Here is a 24,464-nt window from a genome sequence, read left to right as displayed (position 1 = left end):
CTGAACCGTGGCTGTCAGCATTGTACCTCCAGGTCATCCTGGAGTCTGCCGTGATAAACAGGAGAGCAGTGCTCAAAAACCAAGCAATGGCTTTGACATTGTGGCAGAACACAGACCATTTTCATCCTTATCACATTGTATCAAGCACCTCTGTTGAAGCACTCTTTTAAATCAATAGCTGCTCTATTTCAAAGAAATAATATGTTTTCAGGAAAAAAAAAAAAAAACACAGAGATTTATGAGAGTTTTATCCCTTCAGGATACATGCCACACTCTGGGGTATGTAACTTCCTCCATCCTTTCACTATCTTGGCATGCATGCTCTCTATCATGCCGAAGGGAGGACAGGATCCCTGTTTTAGAGAGGGTCTTTTTGGCACAGAAGTGAATTAAACTAGGCTCTCAGGTCATGGGCACACTCCATCACTGTTCCCTCTCCCTCCACTCCTGGTTCTATGACCAGAAACTCTCTACAGAGCTGAATGAGATAGAAGGAGGCTGTGCATTAGACCTATTGAGTTAGATTTTCTTCAAGACTTAGATACCATGCATAAATTAAGTTTAGGATGTGATCCAGCTGGCCGTCCTCTAAATTTGTAGACATCTGCATAAGTCTGAATGCAAGTGTCTTCATCTTGGGGTGAATCCTGCCCTTGGTTATGCTGCTGTGTTCAGCTGCAGGTGGAAGTTTGCTTTTGGGTCTGGTTTAGGCCACTTCTTCTCATGTCTATGAGAACTTTGATGTGTCCCCACTAATGCCCCTTTTCTACCCCATTAGGGTTTTATCCAGGCCAAAGGCTACTCTCCTTCTACCAACATTGAAGTGATCAACGATGGTGCAGAGTCAGCCATGTTCAAACAGCTCTTCCAGAAGTGGACAGAAAAAGATGAAACACTAGGGCTTGGCAAGGTCTATACTGTTGGCAAAACTGGTGAGTATGTTTTCAGAGCCATGACTTACCCTGCATTTGACTTCGCTACCTGTGATAAACTACCGCTGAAATAACATCATTCACATTAACTGTTCCCTGTCCTCAGCCCTTTGAAAATCCAGTGCACATTCTTCTCATGTCCTGTATTTTCCACCTTCCTCAGTAGAAACAATGATTCAGCAATTGAACAATGTTCAAAATTGCTGGGGCTTTTTGTATAAACCAAACTGCCACTTATTCCAAATGTGAATGCTGGCAGAAGATCAACCTCATCTGAAAAATGTGTGCAGAAAATTCACGCTTGTAGAACTTCTTAATTTTCTTTAGAGAGGGCTAATGATGAACCTGGTAAGGAAGTGTTGAACAACATTCTGCTTTCATTTACACTGGCATCCACCCAAGACCCTCCTGACGTCAATGGAATTATTCTGTATTTACACCAGTGTAAATGGTGCCCCCATTTATCATGCTGCTGAAGTGAATATTGCAAGGCATTAACCCCAAAGAGTAAACACAGAAGAGAGAGATCTTCCTGACAGAGAGAAAAATGACAGAGATGCTGAATGTCTCCATCAGTAATATCTTTGGAGATACAAATACCCTTCTTTTGCAAGTTCTCTCTCCCTGCTGTCCATAAATACTCTCTTTATCATGAGCTGAAGAACCGTAGGCATTCTAGTTCTGAAAGTAGCATTCAAAAAATGAGGGAAATATGTATAGATTTGGAAAACAATTACGAATTTTTGGTCATGAGATAACTTCTATTTTTATCTGCCAATCATCACAACTTTCCAATAAAGTGCTATATGGGCAGTTGCCAGCCTGTAACTGATCAACACTGGAGTGTGTGAGCTCTTGTAATCAACATTTGCCTACTGCAGACCAAGTTTTTCTTACATGCATAATGATTATGTGTGTGTGCACGAGGGTGATACATAGGGTTTGTATGTTATTGTGCATTCACTGGGTTCCTGCTTTTATTCTGCTGGTGCATGCAGCCAAGGTGGAGCAGGTGAAGTTTGACACGACTCAGCTCCATGCCAGACCAGAGCTAGCAGCTGAGCAGAGAATGGTGGATGATGCCTCTGGGGACGTTGAGGTGAGAGAGCTCCTTTGGCTGACAGAGGATGCAACTATCAACGTGTTTCCAAACTTCTCTTCCTTTTCATACGCAGCAGCTGTATGAGCTGTGCCCACCTATCCTCCCCAAAGAAGCATGGCTGTGGCCAGAGCAATCTGCTTACAAACTCCAACCAAGCAGCTCTTACCTCTAGGGCATTTCTCCTCCAGCCCATGTCCGCCAGAGCAAAGTAGCCACCAAGTTGAACCCTCTCCTGCCATGTGCACAGGGCACGAGGCTGAATCAGGCAGCTCCCTTCTCACACTGTCCCTTAGTTCAGTCCGTATTACATGTGTCAGTGCAGAGCAGAGGCCACTCTCATTTTCCTTCCCATGGAAGACAGAACTAGTTGAGAGATGGGACATGGGTCTGAGAAGCTGCAGCTCCACCTCCTTGAGGGCCACTGACTGTTCAGCTATGGCACATATATTATGACAGTCACTAGGTAGATGTGACTTTGCCAGCGAGCGCTTTAATCAAGCTGGGGAAAAACAAGCTGGCATCCAGGAGAGAGAGGAAGGGCTGTCTTTCCAGATGAAGACCTGAACTTCAGTGGTCTTTTGGCAAAGGGGCTGTTCTCTCTTCACGTTGACTACACTGCTGCTCACCAACATATTTCTCACACTAGGTGTGGAGAATTGAAGACCTACAAATGCAGCCAGTGAATCCCAAGACATATGGGCAGTTCTACGGAGGCGATTGCTACCTGGTCCTGTACACCTACCTCAGATCAGGCAGGCCTCACTATGTCCTCTACATGTGGCAGGTAGGTCAAACTGAAACAGGAGGGACTGTGCTGTGTCTGCTAGAAGTCTAAAACTCAAAGAAAGAGTTGCACACAAAAATCCTAAGCAAAACATCCAGAAGAACTCGCGTGTCCTTTGCTCATCAATTGTCCACTTGGAAACATCCCAAGCTCTGCTTTGTAGGCTGCATGGACACTGAGCCCAAGCTAGCATCAGGCTGAGAGCCAGCAATGTCATATAGAAGTGGTGAAGGATTATAGGGCTTACAATGCAGAGGTTAAACTTTATGGTCTTTCAGATTGTCCTTTAAGGCCTCAGCTCCTAGGGTCTAGTGAGTATACGAATACCAATAGCTCTGCTCTTTAAATTTTAATTTCCTCTCCTGGAATGCATGCTTTTCTCTAAAGCTTTGAAAATGTGATCCTACAGGCTTCAAAAGAATGAAATAATTAAAATGTAAAAATCAAGTCATTTTTTACTCTCATTATATTGTACACAGGGCTTTGGATTGACAAGATGTTACACTTTGCAGAGCTTTACACCCTTCCCCTCATCATGTTTCATGTTGCATCTTCTTCCCCAGGGTCGCCATGCCTCTGTGGATGAAATCACTGCCTGTGCACTCAATGCCATTGAGCTGGACAAAAAGCACGGGGACGAGGCTGTGCAGGTGCGCGTGACCATGGGCAAGGAGCCAGCACACTTCCTGGCAATCTTCAAGGGCAAGCTGATCATTTACGAGGTAACTTGGCTTTGTGTGCATGGTCAGTGGAAGGTGAAAGCACCAGTGATGGATTTGCAGTGACAATGGAAATAGTCCAGAAAAATGGGCTGATATTCAGGAAGAGAGCCTGCCAGGTCCGTATGGGCTGGCATGGAAACGTGGTAGAATATTTTTAGCTCTTCCTTTGTGGGTGCAAATAGAGCCATCGTTGCTGTAATGTGTCTTCAACCCCACCCCCCCACACACACCTTCACCCTACAGGTGGGTAACTAAGACATAGAGGGGCTGATTTCCACAGCCTTGAAGCCATCTCTGGTGTGGTAGGAACATCACAGGACCTGAGTTATCCATACTAACTTCCCAAGTTAGTGAGTAAGCTCAACACCACATGAGAAAATACACAAAGGGGAACAATCCTTGACTGGCTTGGACTCAGCTGTCCACCCCTGAGCTCCAATGTTAATGTGTGATGTTCTTTCCAACTCTATCCCAAAATATTTTGCAGTTACAATAGGATGATAGTATTGTAAATTACAGGTATCACAATCCTTCAGGGCCTGCCTCCAGAGGGGTTCCTCCAAAATACCCAGCAAGCAGTTAACATGGTTTGAATTTTCTCTGCATGAGTTACATCACATTAACTTCTAACCCACTTTGTTTTGGGTGCCAACATCTCTGGTGGAGACACTGCAAATGGCTGGGAAAGAGGGGGATTGCCCTCAGCTCTCCGTGTTGGCTTAAAGCTTCCACAGCATATGATCAGCTAAGGAGAGCACAGCTGGAAATCTGAATCCAGCTGCCTTGCCCAGTTTACATGGCAAGTGCTTTACAGATGCTAATATCTGCTGAGTGTCTTGACGAGAGCTGGTCAAAACACAGAATAACCAGGGAGCAGTCTGTGTGTTACAACATGTGGGTTTTATTGTGGCCTGGAACCAGAAGTATTTGGATTTCCTCAACTGCTCTGAGCTGGGCCATGGTCTGTTGCTGTGTGGAGGACCGAGAGACCAAGTCTTCTTCCTCAAAACAGTTGCACCCGGGATTTGCACCCTCACCTCCCAACACCATCCTTCCCTCTGTTGCCTTGCAGGGTGGCACGAGCCGGGCCCAGAAAAGCGCGCCCGAGCCGGCGATCCGCCTCTTCCAGGTGAGGGGCACAAGCGAGATGAACACCAAGGCCACAGAGGTGCCAGCCCGAGCCTCTTCTCTCAACTCCAATGACGTCTTCCTGCTAGCCACCAACCAAGTCTGCTACCTGTGGTGTGGGAAGGTGAGACCACCATGATCCCAGGGGAGGCAGCCCCGGGGGGATGAAATTGCTGATGTGGGTCTTGAGTCTCCTGCCTCCACTGAGCTGTGGAGGTATAGCCTTGGGCACAGAGCCCATTAATTTCAGTGGAAGAAGGTGAACCCAGGAGAAGGCTTTGTCTGTGGAGGATTAGCAGTAAGACAGCTCTCTCTCTTCAGAAGTAACCCACCTTGGGGTTCACCTCACCTCATTTTACATGTTCATACAGCTTTCATCTGAATAAAGCACCCCAGGCTATCCAATTGTAAGAAACTAGCAAGATTTGGGCACGCTCATTTAACCTCTTGTAGTCATCTGCTTCAGGATGAGAAGAGTTGTGCCCCAGATGCCGTTGACTGCACTGGTTGTCCCTTCAATGACTAGAAATAGATTCTTAGTGACCTGCTCATATGAGACCCTCAAAAGCATTGAAGCAGGTCTAAAACTCTCTGGAGCAGTGCGGAGATCAAGACAGTCTGGCCCCACTGATAAGTTTCTCCAGCCTGCCACTAACTCATCCTCAATTTTCTGTCCTGAACTCAGGGCTGCAGCGGAGATGAGAGGGAGATGGCAAAGATGGTGGCCGACATCGTCTCTAGACGGGACAAGCACACCATTTTGGAGGGACAAGAGCCAGCAGAGTTCTGGGAAGCGCTGGGAGGCAAAGCCCCTTACGCCAGTGAAAAGAGGTAATAGTGACTGGGTTGTTCCTCTGGGCTTGGCCAGGGAACATTAGGTAAAGGATCAGACCTTTGCAGGAAGGTGGGTAAGTACTTTGATTCCACATCGTCACCAAAGCAAGCACTGGATCAGAAATTTTAGAGATATAGATTTTATTCCCAAAATCTTGGTTTGACACAATCAGAAATTGCACCAAGATGACTATTGTCTTGGTTTTGGGTATTGGGTTGGATGGATTTCCTCACCGTAAATCCATCTAATGTCCTGTTATAAGGGCTACATGACCCACATTCTCCATTTCCAGCCATTACTGGCCTTATGGGCACCCCCAGAAGATTAACAAAACTGAACTGGCATTTGAACAACCTGGAATTATCCAGCCCTCAGAGCCAGAGACATGTTCCTTTTCAACCAAGTGATCTGATGTGGCTTTCACCTGGCAGCAGGCTCTTCCCCACAAGGAGGGAAGGGTTCTTATGCCTTTGCCTTTGGGTGGAAAAAGTTACCTTTAAAAATAGTAAAAATGGGCCAAGTATCTTGTGCGAACTGACATTGCTGAATTTCAGGCCCTCTGACGAGTGCTGCCATATTTTCATCTCATCCTGCATGATCATGACTAGTAGTGGCAGGGCCCAGAGGTAATCCACAGGGAAAACGTTTTCATCTTGCTTTTTCTTTCTGTGCTGTGCATGAGGAAGGTTTCAAGAGCAGATCACACACTACCAGCCTCGCCTCTTTGAGTGCTCCAACCAGACGGGGAGGTTCATCATGACAGAAGTGGTGGGCTTCTGCCAGGAAGACTTGGACGAAGACGATGTCATGCTGCTAGACACTTGGGAAGAGGTCAGCACAGATTCCACTTCCCCTACCTTCCAGACATATTTTCAAACAGGTTATGGCTTAATTTATATGAATCTGTCACTCAACATGAAAATGAGGGCCATATGTCTTCTGCCCTGTGTCTAAACCCTTCCTGATGCCTGGTCAGGCAAGCAGACATATGTCTAATTCTTCTCACCCAGGTAAAAACACTTCAGTGAGGCACTATTGTTAGCCTGTCTGAAAAGTGGGAAACTGAGGCACAGAAAGCAAAGCACTTTGGCCAAGGTTGCTTAGTGTGTACATTCAGTGTGAGGAATGTAGTTCCTCCTAAACAGGATGGTTTCAGACACAATCTAGAGACAGAAAATAGTTTTTCCTCCTTCCCTCTCCTCTACTCCCAGACTAGATGTTTTCGAAGGAGACCAAAAGCAATCAGCTCCCATGTTTCTTGAGAGCAAAGGGTGCTCTCCCAAGCTTAGTGCGAATAGTCCTGAACCTGGGGCCCAGGTTTTGGGGCCAAATTCATTCCCTCCTCCAGCCTGGTTTCCTTTTCTCCCTATTTTCTGAAATATTTATGCTTTGTGCCTGTCTCAGAAGCAAAATCCTTCTTGGTTGGGAGTAAATCTGAGATAAAAATCCCAGGTGGCTATTGGGAAACAACAGTTGCAGTCTTATCTCCATTTCACTTGTCGGGAGAACAAAGAGCTGTGTCTGCACAGGTCCTAACTGCTCACTGGTCTTCAACGCCTTCTCTCATTTCAGATTTTCCTTTGGGTTGGCAAAGCCTCCAACACATATGAGAGGAACGAGGCAATTGCCTCAGCCAAGGAGTATCTCAAGACCCATCCAGCAGGGAGAGACTTGGCAACTCCAATAATACTGGTGAAGCAGGGTTGTGAACCCCTCAACTTCACAGGATGGTTCAACGCTTGGGACCCCTACAAATGGAGTGTAAGTTGCTGGGGTGTGAGGTACAAACCTTCCCTATGACCTTTCCCTCAGCAGCTTCTGCTCCCTCATCAGCAAAAAGTACCTATTTGGTGAAATGGGCTTCCGCAAATATAAGTAAATGTGCTTTAACTCACACCTGTTTTGTGTACAGCATGGTTGTATGGAGGAAGGAGTGATGCACTCATCCATCCAGACCACGCACCAGCTGGTCCAGCCTACCCAGGGGTGCAGCACAGAATTTATTGAGAATAAAGGGCAACCCTGGAGGAGCTTCGGTGGTTAATAGACCTGGAATGTCTCATGTGGAAGCAAGCTTGCCAGGCTGCACCCAAATTCCTGACACACGATGGCACCTATGTGCACAGTTTAGGAAAGGAAAAGCTGTAGGATGATGAGCAGCTGGAAAAGCTGAGCTCCTAAGTGGTGTTTTCCCAGACCCTTCCACAGTGGGCTGCCACTGATTGTCCCTTCTCTCTCCTGTATTTTCTACAAGCATCATTGTTCAGCCCATTCGCAAGCAATCTCATCTTCTGATTGCCCAAAGGGCTGTGAATAAATTCCGCACTGGAACCTGAGGGAGGACAGCCAGGGCAGTGGGTGAAAGTACCCAGGGGACTTCACACAGCAGGAAATCCCATACAGAGATTTTTCTCCTGTAGCTGAATTTGCATCACCTTTCTGTGCAGTCAGTAAGGTGTAGAAAGTCTGTCCTAACAGCTGTATTTGGACAGATGAGACAGCAGCTCCTAGAGCACTGATCCTTAAAACAACGTTGATGCTTAGAACAAAGGTCAAAACTTGATTTTTCTGAAGAACTGCTAAAAAACAAGGGCACAACTTATAAAATATATACATCTAAACGTATCCCCTATAGGCAGTTTTAACAACAACAGACAAGCCATCCGAACTGCTAACATCCCAGAAACATCTGGTGTGTGTGTTTCCTTTCTCAGTTTTGGGTCTAAATGTTTTTGTTCTACAGTCCCTGTGTTTATGTTGTTTGTTCTCGTTGGGGATCTTTGCTGGATGGTGCTGCTAAGAACTGACATCTCCTGGCTGTTTAGGAAAACACAGCCATCAGCTTGCCAGTATATCTAGTACATGTACCTGGTCGTACATGGCACTAAAAGAAGTCTGAGACTGAGGTTTTGAAAAATCTGTGGCTTTAGCTAAGTGAAATGAGGAAATAAAAAAAAAAAATAAAAAAAAATGTCTTATTCCAAATTTTCGTGCATTGCAAGATTGTTTTAAAATTTAGAAGATGTCATTCTAGCAGTAAATATGATTTCTCTTGATCTGCCTTCTGTTCTCTGAAGTCTTTAAATTTTCTGTTTTCACCTGTTAGTTTATAACTGCAGAGGCTAAAGTTCAGCTGTTTCTTTGTTTTCAAGTGGCAGCTCAGGGTCTGGCTCAGTCTCCTGGTTCCAGGAGCTGGGAGTTAAAGGAGACACCAGCTGCCACCTCAGTGAGCACCACTGGGCTTTAAAATTCATATGATCTCCTGACCCTGTTAGAGGATAGGAGCATGTGCTAATTAAAGGTGACCCGTGCTTCTCACAACTCTCTTTACCTTTAGGATGGCAAGTCCTATGAAGAGATGAAGAACAGCTTAGGAGACATGTCGGCTATCTCTGAGATTACAGTGGTGAGTGGCTTCGAGCTGGTATGGGTGGGAAACACCTGGGTTTAAACACCACCATGTCCCCCAGCCTACCATACAATCACAGAATCCTAGAATCATTAAGGTTGGAAAAGCCCTCCAAGCTCATCTGGTCCAACCATCCCCCTCCCACCAATGTCACCACTAAACCATGTCCCCAGGCACCACGTCCAACCTCTCCTTGAACACCCCCAGGGACGGTGACGCCACCACATCCCTGGGCAACCCGTCCCAATGCCTGACTGCTCTTTCTGAGCAGTAATGTCTCCTCATTACTAACCTGAACCTCCCCTGGTGCAACTTGAGGCCATTCCCTCTGGTCCTATCACTGGTTACCAGTGAGAAGAGGCTGACCCCCAGTTCACCACAACTATCTGCTTGAAGAAGAAACCGTAATGACCAGAGTGGGTGTGGGGACCTCAGGCTGTCAGGATCAGAGCCATGCTCCTCAGTGGAAAGCAGAGGAAGTTGTGGTTAATAACCCATAAATACGCCCAGATCTCCTGGGCCTTTTCCAGTCCTGTACAGAGGCACCTGTGGGCAGGAGACTGGTCAGAGAGCACAAGGTCCCAGCAGTCCCAAACATGATTGCCACATGGGATCAGTTCTGTTCCGGACAGGAGCAGGAGAAAGGCTGGAAGGATGTGATAGGGGCTTTGAACAAGGAGAGGTGGCAGCACAGCGAATGGTACACAGCTAATTTAGAAGTTTCAGACATGGTAGATATTTAATCTTACTGTCTGTGCCCCCACGTGCATCCTCTCTCTGCCATTACCTTGAGGAAAATGAGACTACTCGAAGTATCTTCACTTATTCCCAAGGGCTCTCAACACGGCTGTGCTTTTAACAGTCCTAACATCTGGTTGTGACGTTGATGGAAGTACTGGACTGATGTTTTAGTGTCGACTTTCTCCTTGATGCTTTGGCTCTCCAAAGCAGCAGACCAGCAGATAGGCTGTGCCAGGAACAGTTCCTTCAACCCCAACAGAAAGACTCCGGGATAACCCCCAAGTTGCTCTGCTTCTCTTGACATCTTTTCCTCCATTTGGCAGGACCTTAACAACATCAGCCTGAGCAAGAAAACCCTCAGCATGACCAACTTGGCTGTTTCAAGCACAGCAAGTGCTTCCCCCGAGTATAAATCCCACTTCAACCACAATGACAGCAGCAGCTACACCCACAGCAGCAGCTACAACAACAGCAGCCCTTCCCCAATGCCCAATGGCGAAGGAATTTACTCCCGGGAGGTGCTGATGAACAAGACTGTGGATGAACTTCCAGAAGGAGTGGATCCCACTAAAAAAGAGGTGACAGCACTGCTGGTTTAATGTCTTTGTAGCTCAACCTGGAACTTAGTTGCAGGCTAAGAGCACAGGCACCTTGGGCTATTAAATCCTACTTGAGGCTCAAGGAGATGCCAGCTGGACACGGAGCTCTATTGAAAAAGCAGGAGTTTCATGTGAGAGGAAACTGTGGTAGTTTTACTGTAGTTGAAATATTCCTCTTTTTTTTCTTTATGGAAGAAAAGTGAATTTTAAATAGTTAATTAAAAAAATATGTTCTAAAGGCAGCTCAGAATGAAACCAGGAGCTGGGTTTTGCCTGGGCTGTAGGTTTTCATTTTCATTTGAAACTCCTTCCAGAAGGGATCTTGTGTTTGTTTGTTTGTTTGTTTGTTTTTGGTTTTGTTTGTCAGAAAGCTTACATTTCAGCAAAACCCACTGAGAAGGGCAGGGAGGAGCACCATATTTCAGCCCCACGATTTTGCCAACATCTGTAGCTGAGTGCGAGCAAGCCAGTGGGAGGGACACAGGGGGCTGCTTCCCTCTATTCTCTACAACCCGTGTTTGACCAGTTTCTTGCCCCAGCAGACCTTCAGGCAAAGACCAGTGTCATAGCCAGATTTACATCTGACCAGAGAGCTGCTGGGCCAGCAGCTCTGCCCTGCAGCAATGGCCATGTGCTATCGGCTGTATTTCAGCTGGGCTGTACGAGTTCTTTCTTTTACTCAAAGTGTTGGAGAAAACTCAACTTCCATGTCCCACAGGGTCTTCCTGAGACCACTGTCTGAGTTCCTGTCTTTCCAGCAGTGGGAGCGAGCATCTCCAGTGGAATATTCAGGGGCATTTAAGCCAGGGGGAGATGCTTTCACTGTGAATTGCTGCCTGAGAAAGCACTCAAAACTCAGGCCAGCAGAATTTCTCTGAGTCAGCATTAATTGTCCTGGCCTCAGTGTCATTAGCAGGGACCGAATTCCAACCAGAGCATACTAAGTGTCAAAACCAGGGCATCACTTTGGGCTGGTGGGCTTTTTTTCCCCTTGTGCTTTGGGAAGCGGGACGAGAAACAGTTGCTGGGACGTTCCATTTCCCAAGACACGGACAGACAGCAGGACAGGAGCTGTTTGCCTGGAGTCAGGGGGTGTCACGGTGAGGAAGGGGCACAGCTGATGGAGATGTCCCAGCCTTTGCAAAAGCCCGTGCTGACATCTCCTTGCTCTCTCGTCCCGCTGCAGTACTATCTCTCTGACGCTGATTTCCACGATATCTTCGGGAAGTCCAAACACGAGTTCTACCAGATGCCCAAATGGAAGCAGCAGAATGAGAAGAAGCAGTGTGGACTCTTCTGAGCCTGCAGGGGCCACCCAGCATCCAGTGACTCTGGGACCAACCCTTGCTCTCTTAGGAGCTGCAGGGAGGAAGTACAGACATTTGCGCAACGAACCCAACCCAACATCTTAATCAGGCCAAGCTCCAACGCAGTTATTCCAGCAGCCACTGTTCAGGGGATGGCTCCTTTCTCCCTGCAAATCCCCAAAACAAGGAGACAAAACCTTTTGCAGAATGGCTTTGCAGGATGTTTTTGCCTCTTTTGGACACTTTATTGCTGATAGCCATTAAGACAAGTGTGTGTCACAGCTGTCTTGTAGCCTCTTCTTTTCCTCTCCTTTCTGCAGTTTGCCACATCCACAAGGTCACGATCTTCCTTCATTTGGAGAAGTTTAAATTTAGGCAAGACAAGGGCCGCTTGTAGCTGTTATGTAAATTCTGTGTGGGAAGAGAAGGGGAAAGCCCTAAGGGTTAGGGAGGAAGCCTTGGGGTCAGGAAAAGGCAGTGGAGTAGCCAGAAGTGTGGTGGGGCAGCCCATGGGGTGCGACTGGCCAGTTCAGCCCCTTCTCACCCTGCAGAAAAGCTACTCGTCATAAGCCAGCAAGGATCAATTGTAGACTAACATGCATAGCCTAATACAGGTAAAACAAATAAAAAAATGGGTTGGGAAAAAAATACATATTTAGAGCATATTTATTAGCTAATCTATTTCAAGAAGATGATGAGATTAAAGGCTAGATGCAGCTGTTGATTTCGACTGCCCAAGACTGTTTTTTTTTCCATTCAGACAATATCTCCAGTCCCACCCTGAGCATGACTGGGGGCAGCTGAGCCTACGAGTCACCTGCCCACAGACCAGAGCCTTGGCAAAGCCGTGAGGGTTTGGGGTATGACCTGAGGCAGAATGTGTCCCAGTGAAGGTTTTGCCAGGGCTCCATCCCTGTGATGTCCATGGACTGAGGGCGCTGGATCCACATTGTGAGCTCAGTCTGATTGGAGGGGGCAGGGGGAAATGTGATCAGTGTGAAATGTGATCAGTGATGAAGGGATGCAACTATATAGGAAAGAAGGAAACACATATGTTTAAAACCCCCAAAGGTGTGGTTTTAAAGCTTTAGTCTATTTCCAGCCTGATTGGTGATTCCAAATAAACAGCCAACAGCAGCACTGTAAGTGTCCTTGATCGGTGTGTGGGGTAGGATGGCGGAAGAGAAAAGCTCTGCAGGGCCACAGCTCCTTCAAACACCTGGTCTTTGATGGAATTTGGGATCTTCCTTGGAAAGAAGAGTCCTAAACACCACTGTCAGGTCCATTTTTCTCCCCAGCCCATGTACTCTGCTCCTGAAAGCCCCCGTTCCCCACATTGACTGCCCACCCCTGCTGCAGGGACGTGGGGCTGGAGCTGAGGAGCTGCCGATGTGTTGGTTGAGGAGCAGAGGGCTCTCATGCGGCACCCAGGAGGTCTGGAGGCACGGACCTTCCAGTGGTGGGTTCTTCTGGACAGCTCTTTGTGTTTCAGAATTGGCAGTTGCTTCACGTAAGCCACAACCACATCATTACCTCCATGCTCCTGCAGCCACTTTGGCCCATTTCCGCGTGAGGTACCAGCCCCAAACCCACAGAAACACTCTGCAGAGTAAGGTGAGAGTCAAGCAGAGACACAGATCGGCCAAACTGCCTGTGTGAATGCCTTCTGTTGTGTTCACGCTGGATATAATCAGTGCACATTATCCCTCTTCCAACACTACTGCCATGGCTGGAAGCTGCAACCTACGTACAATATCTATATTGCCCCACTACGGCGTGCTCGTGCCAGCTCCCAAATTAACGAATTGCGTGTGCTACTTCATAAAATGCAGTGATTCCACCTATCAGCCCTGACGGGGGGGCCTAATGAGCATCATGCAATCAACAGAGGGCAGTGGCAACCCAATCAAGAAAGGGAGGTTAAGCTGGTTTGCTACGTGTTGCTTTTGTTCCTGCTGCTATGATGCTCACCAGCAAATGGGAACAGAGTGGTCCTACCTGGACTCAGAAACCAGCATGATTAGTTAATATTATTTTTATATTATTATTATTATTTTATAAATAATAGATATCTGATATTGAGGCCTGATGAAAACTGCTGCTGCTCTCCTCTTCTCGTGGGGAGAGTTGGTTTTACTCTCTGCCTCTGATTTATGAAGAAAAGGGCAGTTTCTCCCCCGCATCCTCCCCTTCATGCCGCTTCCTGCTTTTGCTGCAGCGTCTGATGGGTCATGGCCCGTCTGCTGCTCTTCTCACTAAATCTCTTCCCCAGCATGAGGCTGAAGCACTTCTTGGTCTGCTCAGACACGAGGTCCCTCAGTAATGGCATGGACCACGTCCCTTCCTCGGGGGAGAGAGGAGACGTTGCAGCATTGGGCATCGTGCTCTGGTCCATCCCACCTCCCTCACAGCTCCTCTCCCATGGCGCTGCAGGGAACAGACACATTTCCCCTGGCCTCTCTACCTATTCCATAAGGGATGTTGTCTTCCCACAGATCTTGCCTACCTTCACAACAGGCAGCGGCAGCCTTGGCTTCTCCATGTAGTCCATCTAAACCCAACCTGACCCTGGCTGGACAGTGAGGTCCTGCTTCTGCCTGCATATCTCCCCCAGCTCTCATCTCTCCCAGATCCTTAAAACAAAATGTTCAGAGCATCCTGGGAGCCTGCATGGACCAAACTCAGGGTGTCTCTGAGCTAGAGCTAAGGATGCTCCATCCTTGGCCTTCAAATGTGCCTCCTGGTGCAATGTGCCTGTCCTAGTGGTGAGCTGAAAGTTCATGTCACTGTAGGACACCCAGCTCTGCCTCAGTGCCCTCTGCTGCTCTTGAACTCCTTCAACCGCAGGTAATTAAGTCAATTTCAGCCTTTTTTGTGTGGATATAATTCACATTTAATCTGGCAATGGTTTACAACATCACAGATTATTATAGTGAAGAGGAAAAATCAATGTGTCCAGCATTACTGCAGCACAACAAACTCCAGGTTGGACTAAAAGAAGCCCAGTTTTGCAGTGGGCCCAAAGATCACTAAATCCAAGCTATTTTAGACTTGGAAAAAGGTGGAGGATTGAATGGACTGGAATTTGTGTAAACAGAAATTAACCTCTTTGGTAGTAGCCCATCCTCTCCAATGCCAACCACGAAAAACCAACCCCCCCAAAAGACTGACAGCTTTAAGAAATTAAGTAGGTCTGTCTCCAAATTCATCCATGTTGCTTTCAAGTAAGTCAACGAGGCACATAGTGACGAGGATTTGGACTTTTCCAAATTATTTTTTTGTACTTTTAATAGTCTAACATAGCGTTAGTAACATAGCTGGAACTCGAAAATATATATTATTTTATCTCAACACTATTCACTTAACTCTGTAGTTGTGCTCGAAAAAACCTTTTGCCATAAATATTGGGTTGTTCAAAATGCTTTTGTCTGCTTGTGCTAGGTTACCTCTACAGTGCAACTGGGACTGAGCTAACATTTAAAACCATTTCTACCGCCACTTCCTGCGTCAAAAAGAGGTTTTGCTATAAAAACACAAACAAAGTTTTACTGCATTAAAAAAAAAGAAAAAAGCCCTACTGTCAGTTCAGTGTATTTCCACTGTCATTGGCAAAAGACATTCTCTGAGGTCCCTTTGAGTGGATTTCACTTTGGGTTAGAGGGAAATCTGCCGTTCGGCAGCTTCTTTCTCCTTCACAGGGTAAGAGCCAGGCTTTGAATGCAAAGCGACCTGGCTGGGAGCCAGGCACGCAGGCAGAGTAGTGTTCATGTATTTTTTATTATAATACAAAAGGAAAGTCAAGTTATATAACGTGGCCCTTTGTAGTGCAGCTTTCCTTTTAATCTGTTACAGACAAGAGGAGAATTGTGTCCTCATTTAGGACTTCAGATGGTGAAGGATGTCTGACATCTGAAGCTACAAGAAGTCACCTGATACCTAGCCACTGAATTCAGTGGTAGGGTGCATTTTTCTTGCACGGATGTGGAGTGTTTTGTCCAGATGCTTGATGGAACCCACACCAAGAGCTGTAATTTGCTAAAAAGGAATCCCTATCTTCTTGCTAAAAGCAGAATTGAAAATCACACTAAGTAAAGTGAACTAGAAAACACAGCTGGATTGGTTGGACAGGTACAAAAGGATTAATCTCAACAGCAGCATTAGGATGTTTCCAGCACGCAGAAGGGAGACAGTCAATGGCTATTTCAGATCAGAGCCCTGTGGGGCACCGTGTGCTGCTCCAGAGAAGGCACTGGGGATCAGATGGGACCCTGGCATTGGCAGCCGACACACGCTGCGTTCCTCCTAGGTCTGTAACAAGGTCCGCTGCACCCTGAAAGAGCCGAGCTGCTAATCGCAGTCCTGGATATTGATGTAGACAAAGAGGGTGGAGGAGGAGTACGGGTCGCCGTTCTTGGTCAGAAGATGAATGTGGCGGTAACCTGGAAGCACAGACACAGATGGAGAGTGGCCTTTAGTCCGGTCGGAAAAACATTTGCTAACGTTTGCCAAGACCCTGCAGTAACATTTCCCCATCTCTGAGAGCAATTTGCTCCCTGTGCCCCACAGAACAGGTAGGTCAGAGAGGCATGGCTTTGAGCCTTGTTAACATAACGTGTCCAAGGCTACTGGTGACAAGGGCATCCCCTCCCAGGAGTCAGCATGCGACAGCTGCTCAGTAAATCATTTATCACCTTGTCCAGACACCAGAGCAAGGACCCGTTCTGACCCAAAGTGTTCTGGGATCTGGACCTCTCATGTGGGACACTGGAGATACCCAAAGGTATCAGAGGGTGTGAGGAAGAGGGAAAAGGGCCTTACCTTGCTTCAGACTAGTGAAGGGAACGGTATACTGCCCGATGAAGTCGTTCTTGGTTGACATGTCAAAGTCTTCCACCACAAAGCGGACCAGGGCAAGTGCAGGGATCTCTATGTCAAACGTAAACTCTTCGTCCCACTTCGGGTTAAAGCCTGAGCAACACAGACAAGGATGGAGATCAGAGCTGCTCGCAAACAAGGAGGAAGGCAGGAGATGCTCACGAGCAAGGACGTTGGTCAGAGATGTTTGCAAATAAGGATGGAGACTTGGCCTGACTGGGAACCTAACCTGACCCAGCTCAGAGGTCTCAGGAGATGCCAAGACTTTTTCCCACCTCTGACACTGAACTGCTACCTGGTATTAATTAATACTTCCTTCAGCTTAGGCTGCCCACTGCAGGCCTCAGCACCACACCCCCAGGAGGCAGCAGGGAGCAGGATGGGGCTGAACTCAGCTCTGCTCCAAAGGCTCTCCCTGGCTGATACACAGACGTCTTGGGTTGCCGTTGGACCAGCAGCAAACTTTTACAGCCCCAGACCAGGGGGGAGCAGAGAGAACTGTGCCTTTGTGTTATGGCAGCTTTCTGGGGCTTTATGTCTAAGGATCTTGTGATCCAGACTCACAAAGCAAACAAAACAATGACAAGTCCCACCAAATGAGAGACAAAAAGCAAGCGCAATGCTTTCTCACTAAGTCACTGCGGGTGCTCTCTGCAGTTTCAACAAACCACTCCCCAGAAACAAACAGGAGAAGAGGACATCCTGTTTGAAATCACACTGCCATCGGCACAGCCTGTGTGCAGGGGAAGCCCCAGGACAGCAAAACATCAGCTCAAGCCTGCCGGTCCTGGAGGGTCTGTGGATGACTCGGCAGGAGGCAGTGGTCTTTCAGCTGGCCCTGAAGGTGTTAGGAGGGTCTGTGGACAGCGCCATAGCAAAATAATTGGGTTGGATTGTTGCACTTTATTTGGAATTTTGGGGCTACTCTCCCTTCAGCACCCCTTGAGCCCCCTTCCAGCATCTCTCCAGCCCCACTCCAGGCAGCTGTGCACTGGCCATGGAGGTGTGCTAAGCAGCCCTGAGGAATAGGCCTGGCAGGTCTAAAATGTTCCTTACACAGCCTCCACTTGAGACATTCTGAAAATCATTGTAGGCAAAGGAAATGACCGTGAGCTTTAGGAGCCAGGCCAGATTTACTCAAACAGGAAAGGAGGAAAAGGGAAACAATGTTAGCAGAGAGGAAAATATGCATTGCCTTTCTAGTGCTTGGCTTTTGCTTCACGCAGAAAAGCAGTGTGTGCGTGTCTGTGTGTACGTAAGTGTTTGGAGGAGGGTGAGGTCTGATTTCTCAGACTCCTACTGCCTTCTGTTCCCACAGAAGAGAGGGATGAACTTGCCCTCTGCTGTCTCTGAAGGCCGCAGTATTCAGACCCTCACCACATGGAGGGAAGCCACAGCCATGTTCGACTGATGAGAAATGGTCCAAAGGGAGGTGAAGTGTCTGTGAGACATCTGAGGTCAGTGCTGGGTATGGAAGGAACCTCACTCTTTGGAGCTGTGGGCTTACAACCTCCTTCCCTCACCTGCCACATTGCTGTGACGTGCATTAATTTAGCACAGGTGACATATGGGTCAAGAGGATGAGCAAATTCAGTGTCCCTGCCTTGTGAGGAGGTTCTGAGCTTCAAGAGATGTAGCACAGACTACGTTTGATATAAGAAGAGACTGAGAAAGCTCATGTTATTCATCCTGGAGAAGGCTAAGGGGGGTTATTATTGCCATCTTTCACTTCCTCCTGTTAAAGAAGATGAAGCCTGATTCTTCTTACATGTGCACAGCAAACACATGATGGGTAATGGGCACAAATAACAACAGGTGAATTTCTGGTGAAGTATAGACCTTATTTCAAGTGAAAGACTGGATCACTCGCCCAGACAGCGTGGGCAATTTCCACCCTTTGGGATACTCAAAATCCATCTGGGCAATACAGCGAACAACTTGAGTTAACTTAGGTCCTGCTTCAGACAGGGGTTGGAATGGGCACCTCCAGTCCCTTCCAACCTCACTCTTTCATGAGTTTGTGGCTCTTTCAAAATAAAATCAGCCTCTTGGGAGGCCTTCTCTGGGAAGATCTTGGTGGGAACCTTTTTGTCCCAGGTCAGATCCAACTGCATGGAAGTAAAGAGCACTTCCAAAGCTCTGGGTCTGCAGATTTGGCAGCCAACCTCAAAACAATTCATCTGGCTGATGTTTTGCAGGTAATTTCTATCTCCAAACACCTCAGACAGAGATGGAAGAACCCCTGAAAGAAATGCCCCATAGGGACAGCCTGTGGGGCTAGCTATATAACCAGGGTCACCGCACTGAAGTGCACCAACAGCACCTGATGGATCTGCTCAGTGTGAGCAAGCTTGGGTGCAGCTGGGCAGGCCTGGCCACAGGGCAGCTGGTCTTGATGAGGAACACACTGCTACACAAAACCAAAGAATTACTGCCCCAGGGGTCGCAGCATGAAAGAAAAACCCTTACCATTATTTTCAATGACTCTGGTCTGCTTCTTGTTGTTATCCTGTTGGACGCCATGGATCTCAATCGTTACCTTGGGATCAACGATGGAGTTTTTGCTTTTGTTTACCTTGGGCAGCTGCTGACCAGAGATAATCTGTGGAGGAAACAGAGGAAAAGGTCAGAACATCAGTAGGAGATGGGGTTCCCTGACAAACATCTCTCTCCTTCTCCAGGAGCACAGGACTTGTTGCTGGTGTTGGTCTTTCAGAGCCAACACTGTGACATTCTTCAGAGGAAGCTGTCATGAGCTAAAGCACCTAATGAACACTGCTGCAGTGCTGCCAGCTGGTCTGGGTCAGGGAAAAGTCAACTTCTCTCTCTCCCCAAAGTGATCAAATGATACTTGGAAATAACAGTGGTGACTGTTGACTGCCTGTCTATAAAATGCCTGTGTGTTCCTGTAGGGTGAATACTGTCGTTAACCTCTCCTGTTGCCAAACATTAAACATGTGAGTGAGTCCCTGGAGGATGAGAGCCCATGCAGGACTGAAGCAGTGACACTGGCAGTGGGAAATGAGTAGGGCTAGCATAATATTGCCCACATGGGACCAGGAGAAGGCACAACCTATACCCCCCAAAGAAATGGATGCTACTAAGATAAGTTTCCGACTTCTATTCTTACTTTAAGCAGAAGCTTCTTCTTTGTCCCCCATGTTCCTTCTGTGATGGATTTTGGATTGAATTTGGTTTGCTCATCCCGGAGGAATTCCGGCTTTAAGACATACCCAGAAAACCCATTGTCCTGGAACCGACCCTGGTAGACATCCATTTCTGTGCCTGCTGTCTGGAAATTTAGGGCAACTGCAACATAAATAAATAAATTTAGTCATTTTCAGATAAATCAATGAGAGTATACCAATTCTGTTCACATGAAATTACATTTCATGGACATAAACATTGACTTTTCCATGCTTTAAAGATCTGTGATAAACTCTGACCCCCAAAGCCTGCTTCCCCTGAGGATTTCTTCCATTCAGAGATGTTAGAGGCAGAAGGAACCACTGTAGCTATCTCAGTTTTCTTCCTACCTACCGCAGGATCAAAAAATGTCCTGCACTGAATTCATGTCACCTGGTTGAACAACCATATCTTTCACATAAACCCATTCAGGAAGACACAGATCATTCTCAGATCGTTTCTCTAGCTACTTAACCTCATTATAAAACCTCTTTTCCAGCCCAAATACACCTATTTTCATTTGCCACCCTCAGGGACCTCTACTGGTTACACTACAGAGCTCCTCACTGTCTGAAATCCTTATGCAGTCCGGTACAGAAGCTGTGATCAAATCACCTCTTTATTGTCCTTTGCCCAAAATAGATCAAACCTCACAGTTCTCCTAACACCAGGCAGATTTCCTGTATCCTTTCTAATTTGCCCCTATCTTTTTAAAAACTTTGAAGTCAGATCTGGAAGCAGCCTCTGTGAACAGTTTCACTAATATCACACAGGGAGGGCACATGGACCCCAGAGCTTGCTCGATACTCTTCTGATTTCCCAAGGGTGATGCTAACCTCTTTAGCCACTTCTAAAGAAGCTCTAGGACAGATGACAATTTATCCTGGGCCTTGGTCCTACATATCCTGCACAAGGTTTTCTGAGTGAAAGCTACAAGATAATTCACTTAGCAGGCTGCAAGACCTTTTCATCACGTCTCTGAGACATGAATATGCCATCAGGGCTTCAGTGTCCCAGGAGCAGACTAGAGGCACTGCTTTGACTACTGGAAAGAGCTCAGGCCACAGCTTTTCCCTTATGGTTACAGCCCTCCTCTAGGGCTTGAGAGATCTGAGTCTGATTTCCAGCTCTGCCACAGATTTCAGCATGCTTTTTGGTAAGCAACTCTATCTCCTGGCTCCCCTCTTCTTTGTTACACAGCAGGAACTGTGCTTCCAGCTAATTGCAAGGACGTACCCATTAACATGCAGGAAAGGCTCTCCTAATGGTTACAAGAGCTGATCTCTTCTGGTGACTACTGAGCCTCTCTGCCTGCAAGTGGCTTGAGATCACATGTCTACCTCAGTCAAAGCCCTACCACAGCCAGGTCATGAAGAGGGAATGGCCTCAGGTTGAGTCAGGAGAGGTTTAGGTTAGAAATGAGGAGACATTTCTTCTCAGAAAGAGCAGTCAGGCTTTGGGACGGGTTGCCCAGGGAGGTGGTGGCGTCACCGTCCCTGGGGGTGTTCAAGGAGAGGTTGGACGTGATGCTTAGGGACACGTTTTAGTGGTGACACTGGTGGTAGGGGGGATGGTTGGACCAGGTGATCTTGGAGGGCTTCTACAACCTTAATGATTCTGTGAATCTATGATTCTATGACCAACCCAGCCAGGCTGACCCCCTCCAAGCTCCCAGTTGCACCCACCGATCTGGCAGCCGACGTTCCACAAGTCGATGGGGTTGTAGTTGGAAGAATCTGTCCTCCACCCGGCAGGGTAGATCCGGCTCAGGTGCCTGATGTTGTGATGAATAAAACTGTTTCCTTTGGAAAAAAAAAAAAAATGTTCCTTTCAGTGATGGGCCTGCTTTTCCTTGATGCTGCAGTTTATAGTCCTTTTCCGTCTAGTTAGTCTGGCTGAGTGTGAACGGCCTGCATAAAATGCCCTTCTTGGTGACAACCTGTGACGTTAAGTTTTTCCCACTGTTTCTCAAAGTGACATGGATGGCCAAGGAGACCATGACCTACGTCTTTGGGGATGCCTCCTCCTCTTGCCTAACCACCACTAGCTGTCACTTTATGGGGGACTGGAAAAGAGGATGGCCTGCTGCCAGAATATACATACCAGACTCCTGGGCTAGTTTCAGAGCTTTGCTCTCCGTGAACGATGACATCTCGTAGAAAGCCCGAGGGTGGCTGGGGTCCTCGAAGCCGTTGAAATGAACACTCTTGCAGTAGACAACTGTGTCTGACAGCTCCTTGGCCAGCTTCAGGGTGTCACTCTAAAAGAAGGAGCAAGAGGTTTGTGGGGAGCTTCTGCAGTCCTACTCAAAAGTAACGGTTATGTTTTGTCTAGGACCCCTGGAGCTTTTCTTTTCCACTGACTTCAGACGGAAAGGATGCCCATGATAATTTGGGGCTCCCCTAGGAAGAGTGGTAAAGGGGCAGACTGCCCTTGCTATGTCCTTTGCCCTGCATGCAGTGCTAATCCCTCCTCTCAGACCTTCAGTAGGTAACACTACTGGCACGTTTCACCAGCCCACACTGGCCTGTCCAGTGATATCACTGACTTCCCAAGTGCTACCACCAAGAATATTTCACTTCATCTGGGTTGTCCCTCCTGCATTCATCCACGCGCCATTATGTGAACGACTGTTTCACCTTGGCTATTACAGCTCACAAGTGATTAGGGATATAAACACAGATAGAACCTATTCAGCCTGTATTGGTGAGCTAAGAGAGGATTTCACACAGCAGATGCTTTGCTGTCCCAGCACCCTTTGTTTCATGGTGTCCTCCAGATGAAATTTCTCACTTTTTGTTGGTGGGAGACCCTTTCTGCTGCTTTTTGCATTACCATTTGTAATTCAGCATCAGTGGCTGTCACCAGTCGCTAAACCTTACAACCAAGCCTTAGCAATGAACTTCCCATACTGTCCTGGTGCCAAGTAGGCAAACCTGGAAACAGAGTGGCTTTTTCCAGGCATGGTACAAAGCACACCTAGAAAGTGGTTTGCCAACATAAGGCGTGGGATTGGCTAACAAGACCAGACCTCCTGATGCAGGACTTCAAAGCCTTCTGCAACACACAAAAATCTAATTTATAGCTTTTCTGACTCTCCAGGTCTGCTCCTTTCAGGGATTCAGTTACTTTTTTTTACTTACCTTCCCCTTCTGCTGCACCTCTGTCTTTACAGATTCATCTTCTATTTCAGCTGCTTCATCTTCATCAGAGACATCCTCAGCCTCCAGGTTGTTGTTCCCATTTGTGGGGTCCTCCTGTCTGCTCAGCTTCTTGCCTTTCACAAGGATCTTCCCTTTCAGTTGCTGCACAAAGAGAAGTGGACAAAATAGCTGGCGATTAGCAGACATCGCATCAGAATACTTAAAGGATCTCACAGGTGAAATGTTAGGGCACTGACACCCTAAGTAAGAGTTCCCAAACTGGACCCTTCTTAGATACCTCCTTCTGTGAGGACCTCCTCCCGCCACTGCAACCACAGTCAGCACAAATAACAACGAGCAGCACGTGCCAACATATCACAGCTGGCTGCTGAGCTAATCCAAGGAACATTTTTCTTGTGCCGAAACACAGCCTCTTTCAAAGCCCACATAAAAGCGTCAGGTGAAGGAACACTCCAAAAGCAGATGGTTGCTCACAGACCACCATACCACTGACACGACCTGGTTCTCATGCAAGCTCAGACTGCGGGAGGAAAGCTGAAGCCTGGAGAGGGCTGACTGAACCAAAATGGTGCTGCAGCAATACTGGCAGCAAGGAGCAGTAGTATTGCCTGGATGCAATCTCCAAGTGAATGGATTACACCTCAAAAATCAAACAGTTCAGCACAGGAGCAGCCCTAGATCCTGCAGCTTCCAGTAAAGTCAGTGGGAGATTTGCTGCCACGTGTGTGGTACTGCTGGCTACGGAGGGTGCTACTTATTCCAGGAAAAAGGCGATCTCAGGTTTAGCCAATGCAGTCCCTTTACTCGTGTAGCATGGCCCCTCTTCTCACAGCAACATCCTATATTTGCCCCTTCCACATCTGCAAAAGCAACAAGCCCCACTGTTCTCAAATGACAGGCCTGTGGAAAACCAAGGATCTTTTTAAAAACAACACAGGCATTCTCAAAGAATGCTGTTCCCCTTCTGTGGGTGCAAGCAAATTGCATCGTGTCTCCGCGGAGACCAGCCCAGCTCCTCACGGATCAGCTACGCCGTGGATGAAACTTGGTTTGAGCTGAAATCTGGCACGGGCACCTGAGGAAGCAGCCAAGAGCATTTTTCTTCATCTACCACAAATGATCTGTTTACACTGAGGCACTTTCCCTGTCATTCAAAAGCTGCACAGAGGCAGCTGGGAGGAATGTACCAGTTTCTGGAAATAAAAGGCCCAAAGGAGCATTCAGAACATAGCATCCTCCTCCTCCCCATCCCCAGACCACCCTCCAGCCTCCCCGCTCCTCAGCCTTCTTCCAAGGCAGAGCTGTGTCCAGTCAATGCTTTGAGTGCCCCAGCCTGGAGGGGGTTGCACTGGGGACAGTTGTAGGGGGACACAGAGAAGTCCCTCTGGTCCTTCACGGGCTGCAGATAGCATCCTGCTATACACTAGGTTATCACCTGCCTCTGCTTTCTAATGTCCCATAAGAAAACTTAACACCTCATCTCACAGTTCAGCAGTAGAGAACTCAGGACAAAATGTGTTTGGGGCAGGCTGCTTGATTACCAACAGAGACAGTAGCCCTTTCTAAGCTTTTACAACTCTAGACAAAATGTGCCTGCAGAAACTGCCAGTGATAAACATTGCCCTGCCTCGTTTACTGTGGATATTAGGAAGCAAAATCCTAAATCTGAGTGCTTACCCC

The 24,464-nt window shown here is 47.4% G+C and overlaps 2 protein-coding genes across 3 annotated transcripts in view; one reads left to right on the top strand and one right to left on the bottom strand.

Moving 5' to 3' along the window:
- Window positions 1-12,696, top strand: part of VILL (villin like) — a 34,152-nt gene extending 21,456 nt beyond the window's left edge. Inside the window, exons 10-20 of the mRNA XM_083823719.1 lie at window positions 779-932; window positions 1,931-2,031; window positions 2,681-2,818; window positions 3,382-3,540; window positions 4,613-4,792; window positions 5,354-5,499; window positions 6,190-6,334; window positions 7,076-7,264; window positions 8,841-8,909; window positions 9,977-10,231; window positions 11,439-12,696. Coding sequence (XP_083679845.1) covers window positions 779-932; window positions 1,931-2,031; window positions 2,681-2,818; window positions 3,382-3,540; window positions 4,613-4,792; window positions 5,354-5,499; window positions 6,190-6,334; window positions 7,076-7,264; window positions 8,841-8,909; window positions 9,977-10,231; window positions 11,439-11,552 — 1,650 coding nt within the window. The 3' untranslated portion in view covers window positions 11,553-12,696. The remainder of the gene's footprint in view (window positions 1-778; window positions 933-1,930; window positions 2,032-2,680; window positions 2,819-3,381; window positions 3,541-4,612; window positions 4,793-5,353; window positions 5,500-6,189; window positions 6,335-7,075; window positions 7,265-8,840; window positions 8,910-9,976; window positions 10,232-11,438) is intronic.
- Window positions 12,697-14,427: 1,731 nt separating this feature from the next.
- The window catches only part of PLCD1 (phospholipase C delta 1), a 54,633-nt gene continuing 44,596 nt past the window's right edge, over window positions 14,428-24,464 (bottom strand). For both annotated transcript variants that reach the window (XM_083823721.1, XM_083823720.1), the window contains exons 9-15: window positions 22,764-22,925; window positions 21,724-21,880; window positions 21,306-21,422; window positions 19,565-19,743; window positions 18,904-19,036; window positions 16,378-16,527; window positions 14,428-15,998 (exon numbers count right to left, since the gene is read on the bottom strand). In XM_083823721.1, the coding sequence (XP_083679847.1) occupies window positions 15,907-15,998; window positions 16,378-16,527; window positions 18,904-19,036; window positions 19,565-19,743; window positions 21,306-21,422; window positions 21,724-21,880; window positions 22,764-22,925 (990 nt within the window). In that variant the 3' untranslated portion in view covers window positions 14,428-15,906. The remainder of the gene's footprint in view (window positions 15,999-16,377; window positions 16,528-18,903; window positions 19,037-19,564; window positions 19,744-21,305; window positions 21,423-21,723; window positions 21,881-22,763; window positions 22,926-24,464) is intronic.

This window comes from Anser anser (genome assembly GCF_964211835.1).
Source record: "Anser anser genome assembly, chromosome: 2".
NCBI lineage: Eukaryota > Metazoa > Chordata > Aves > Anseriformes > Anatidae > Anser > Anser anser.
This window is presented reverse-complemented; position numbering and strand designations above follow the sequence as displayed.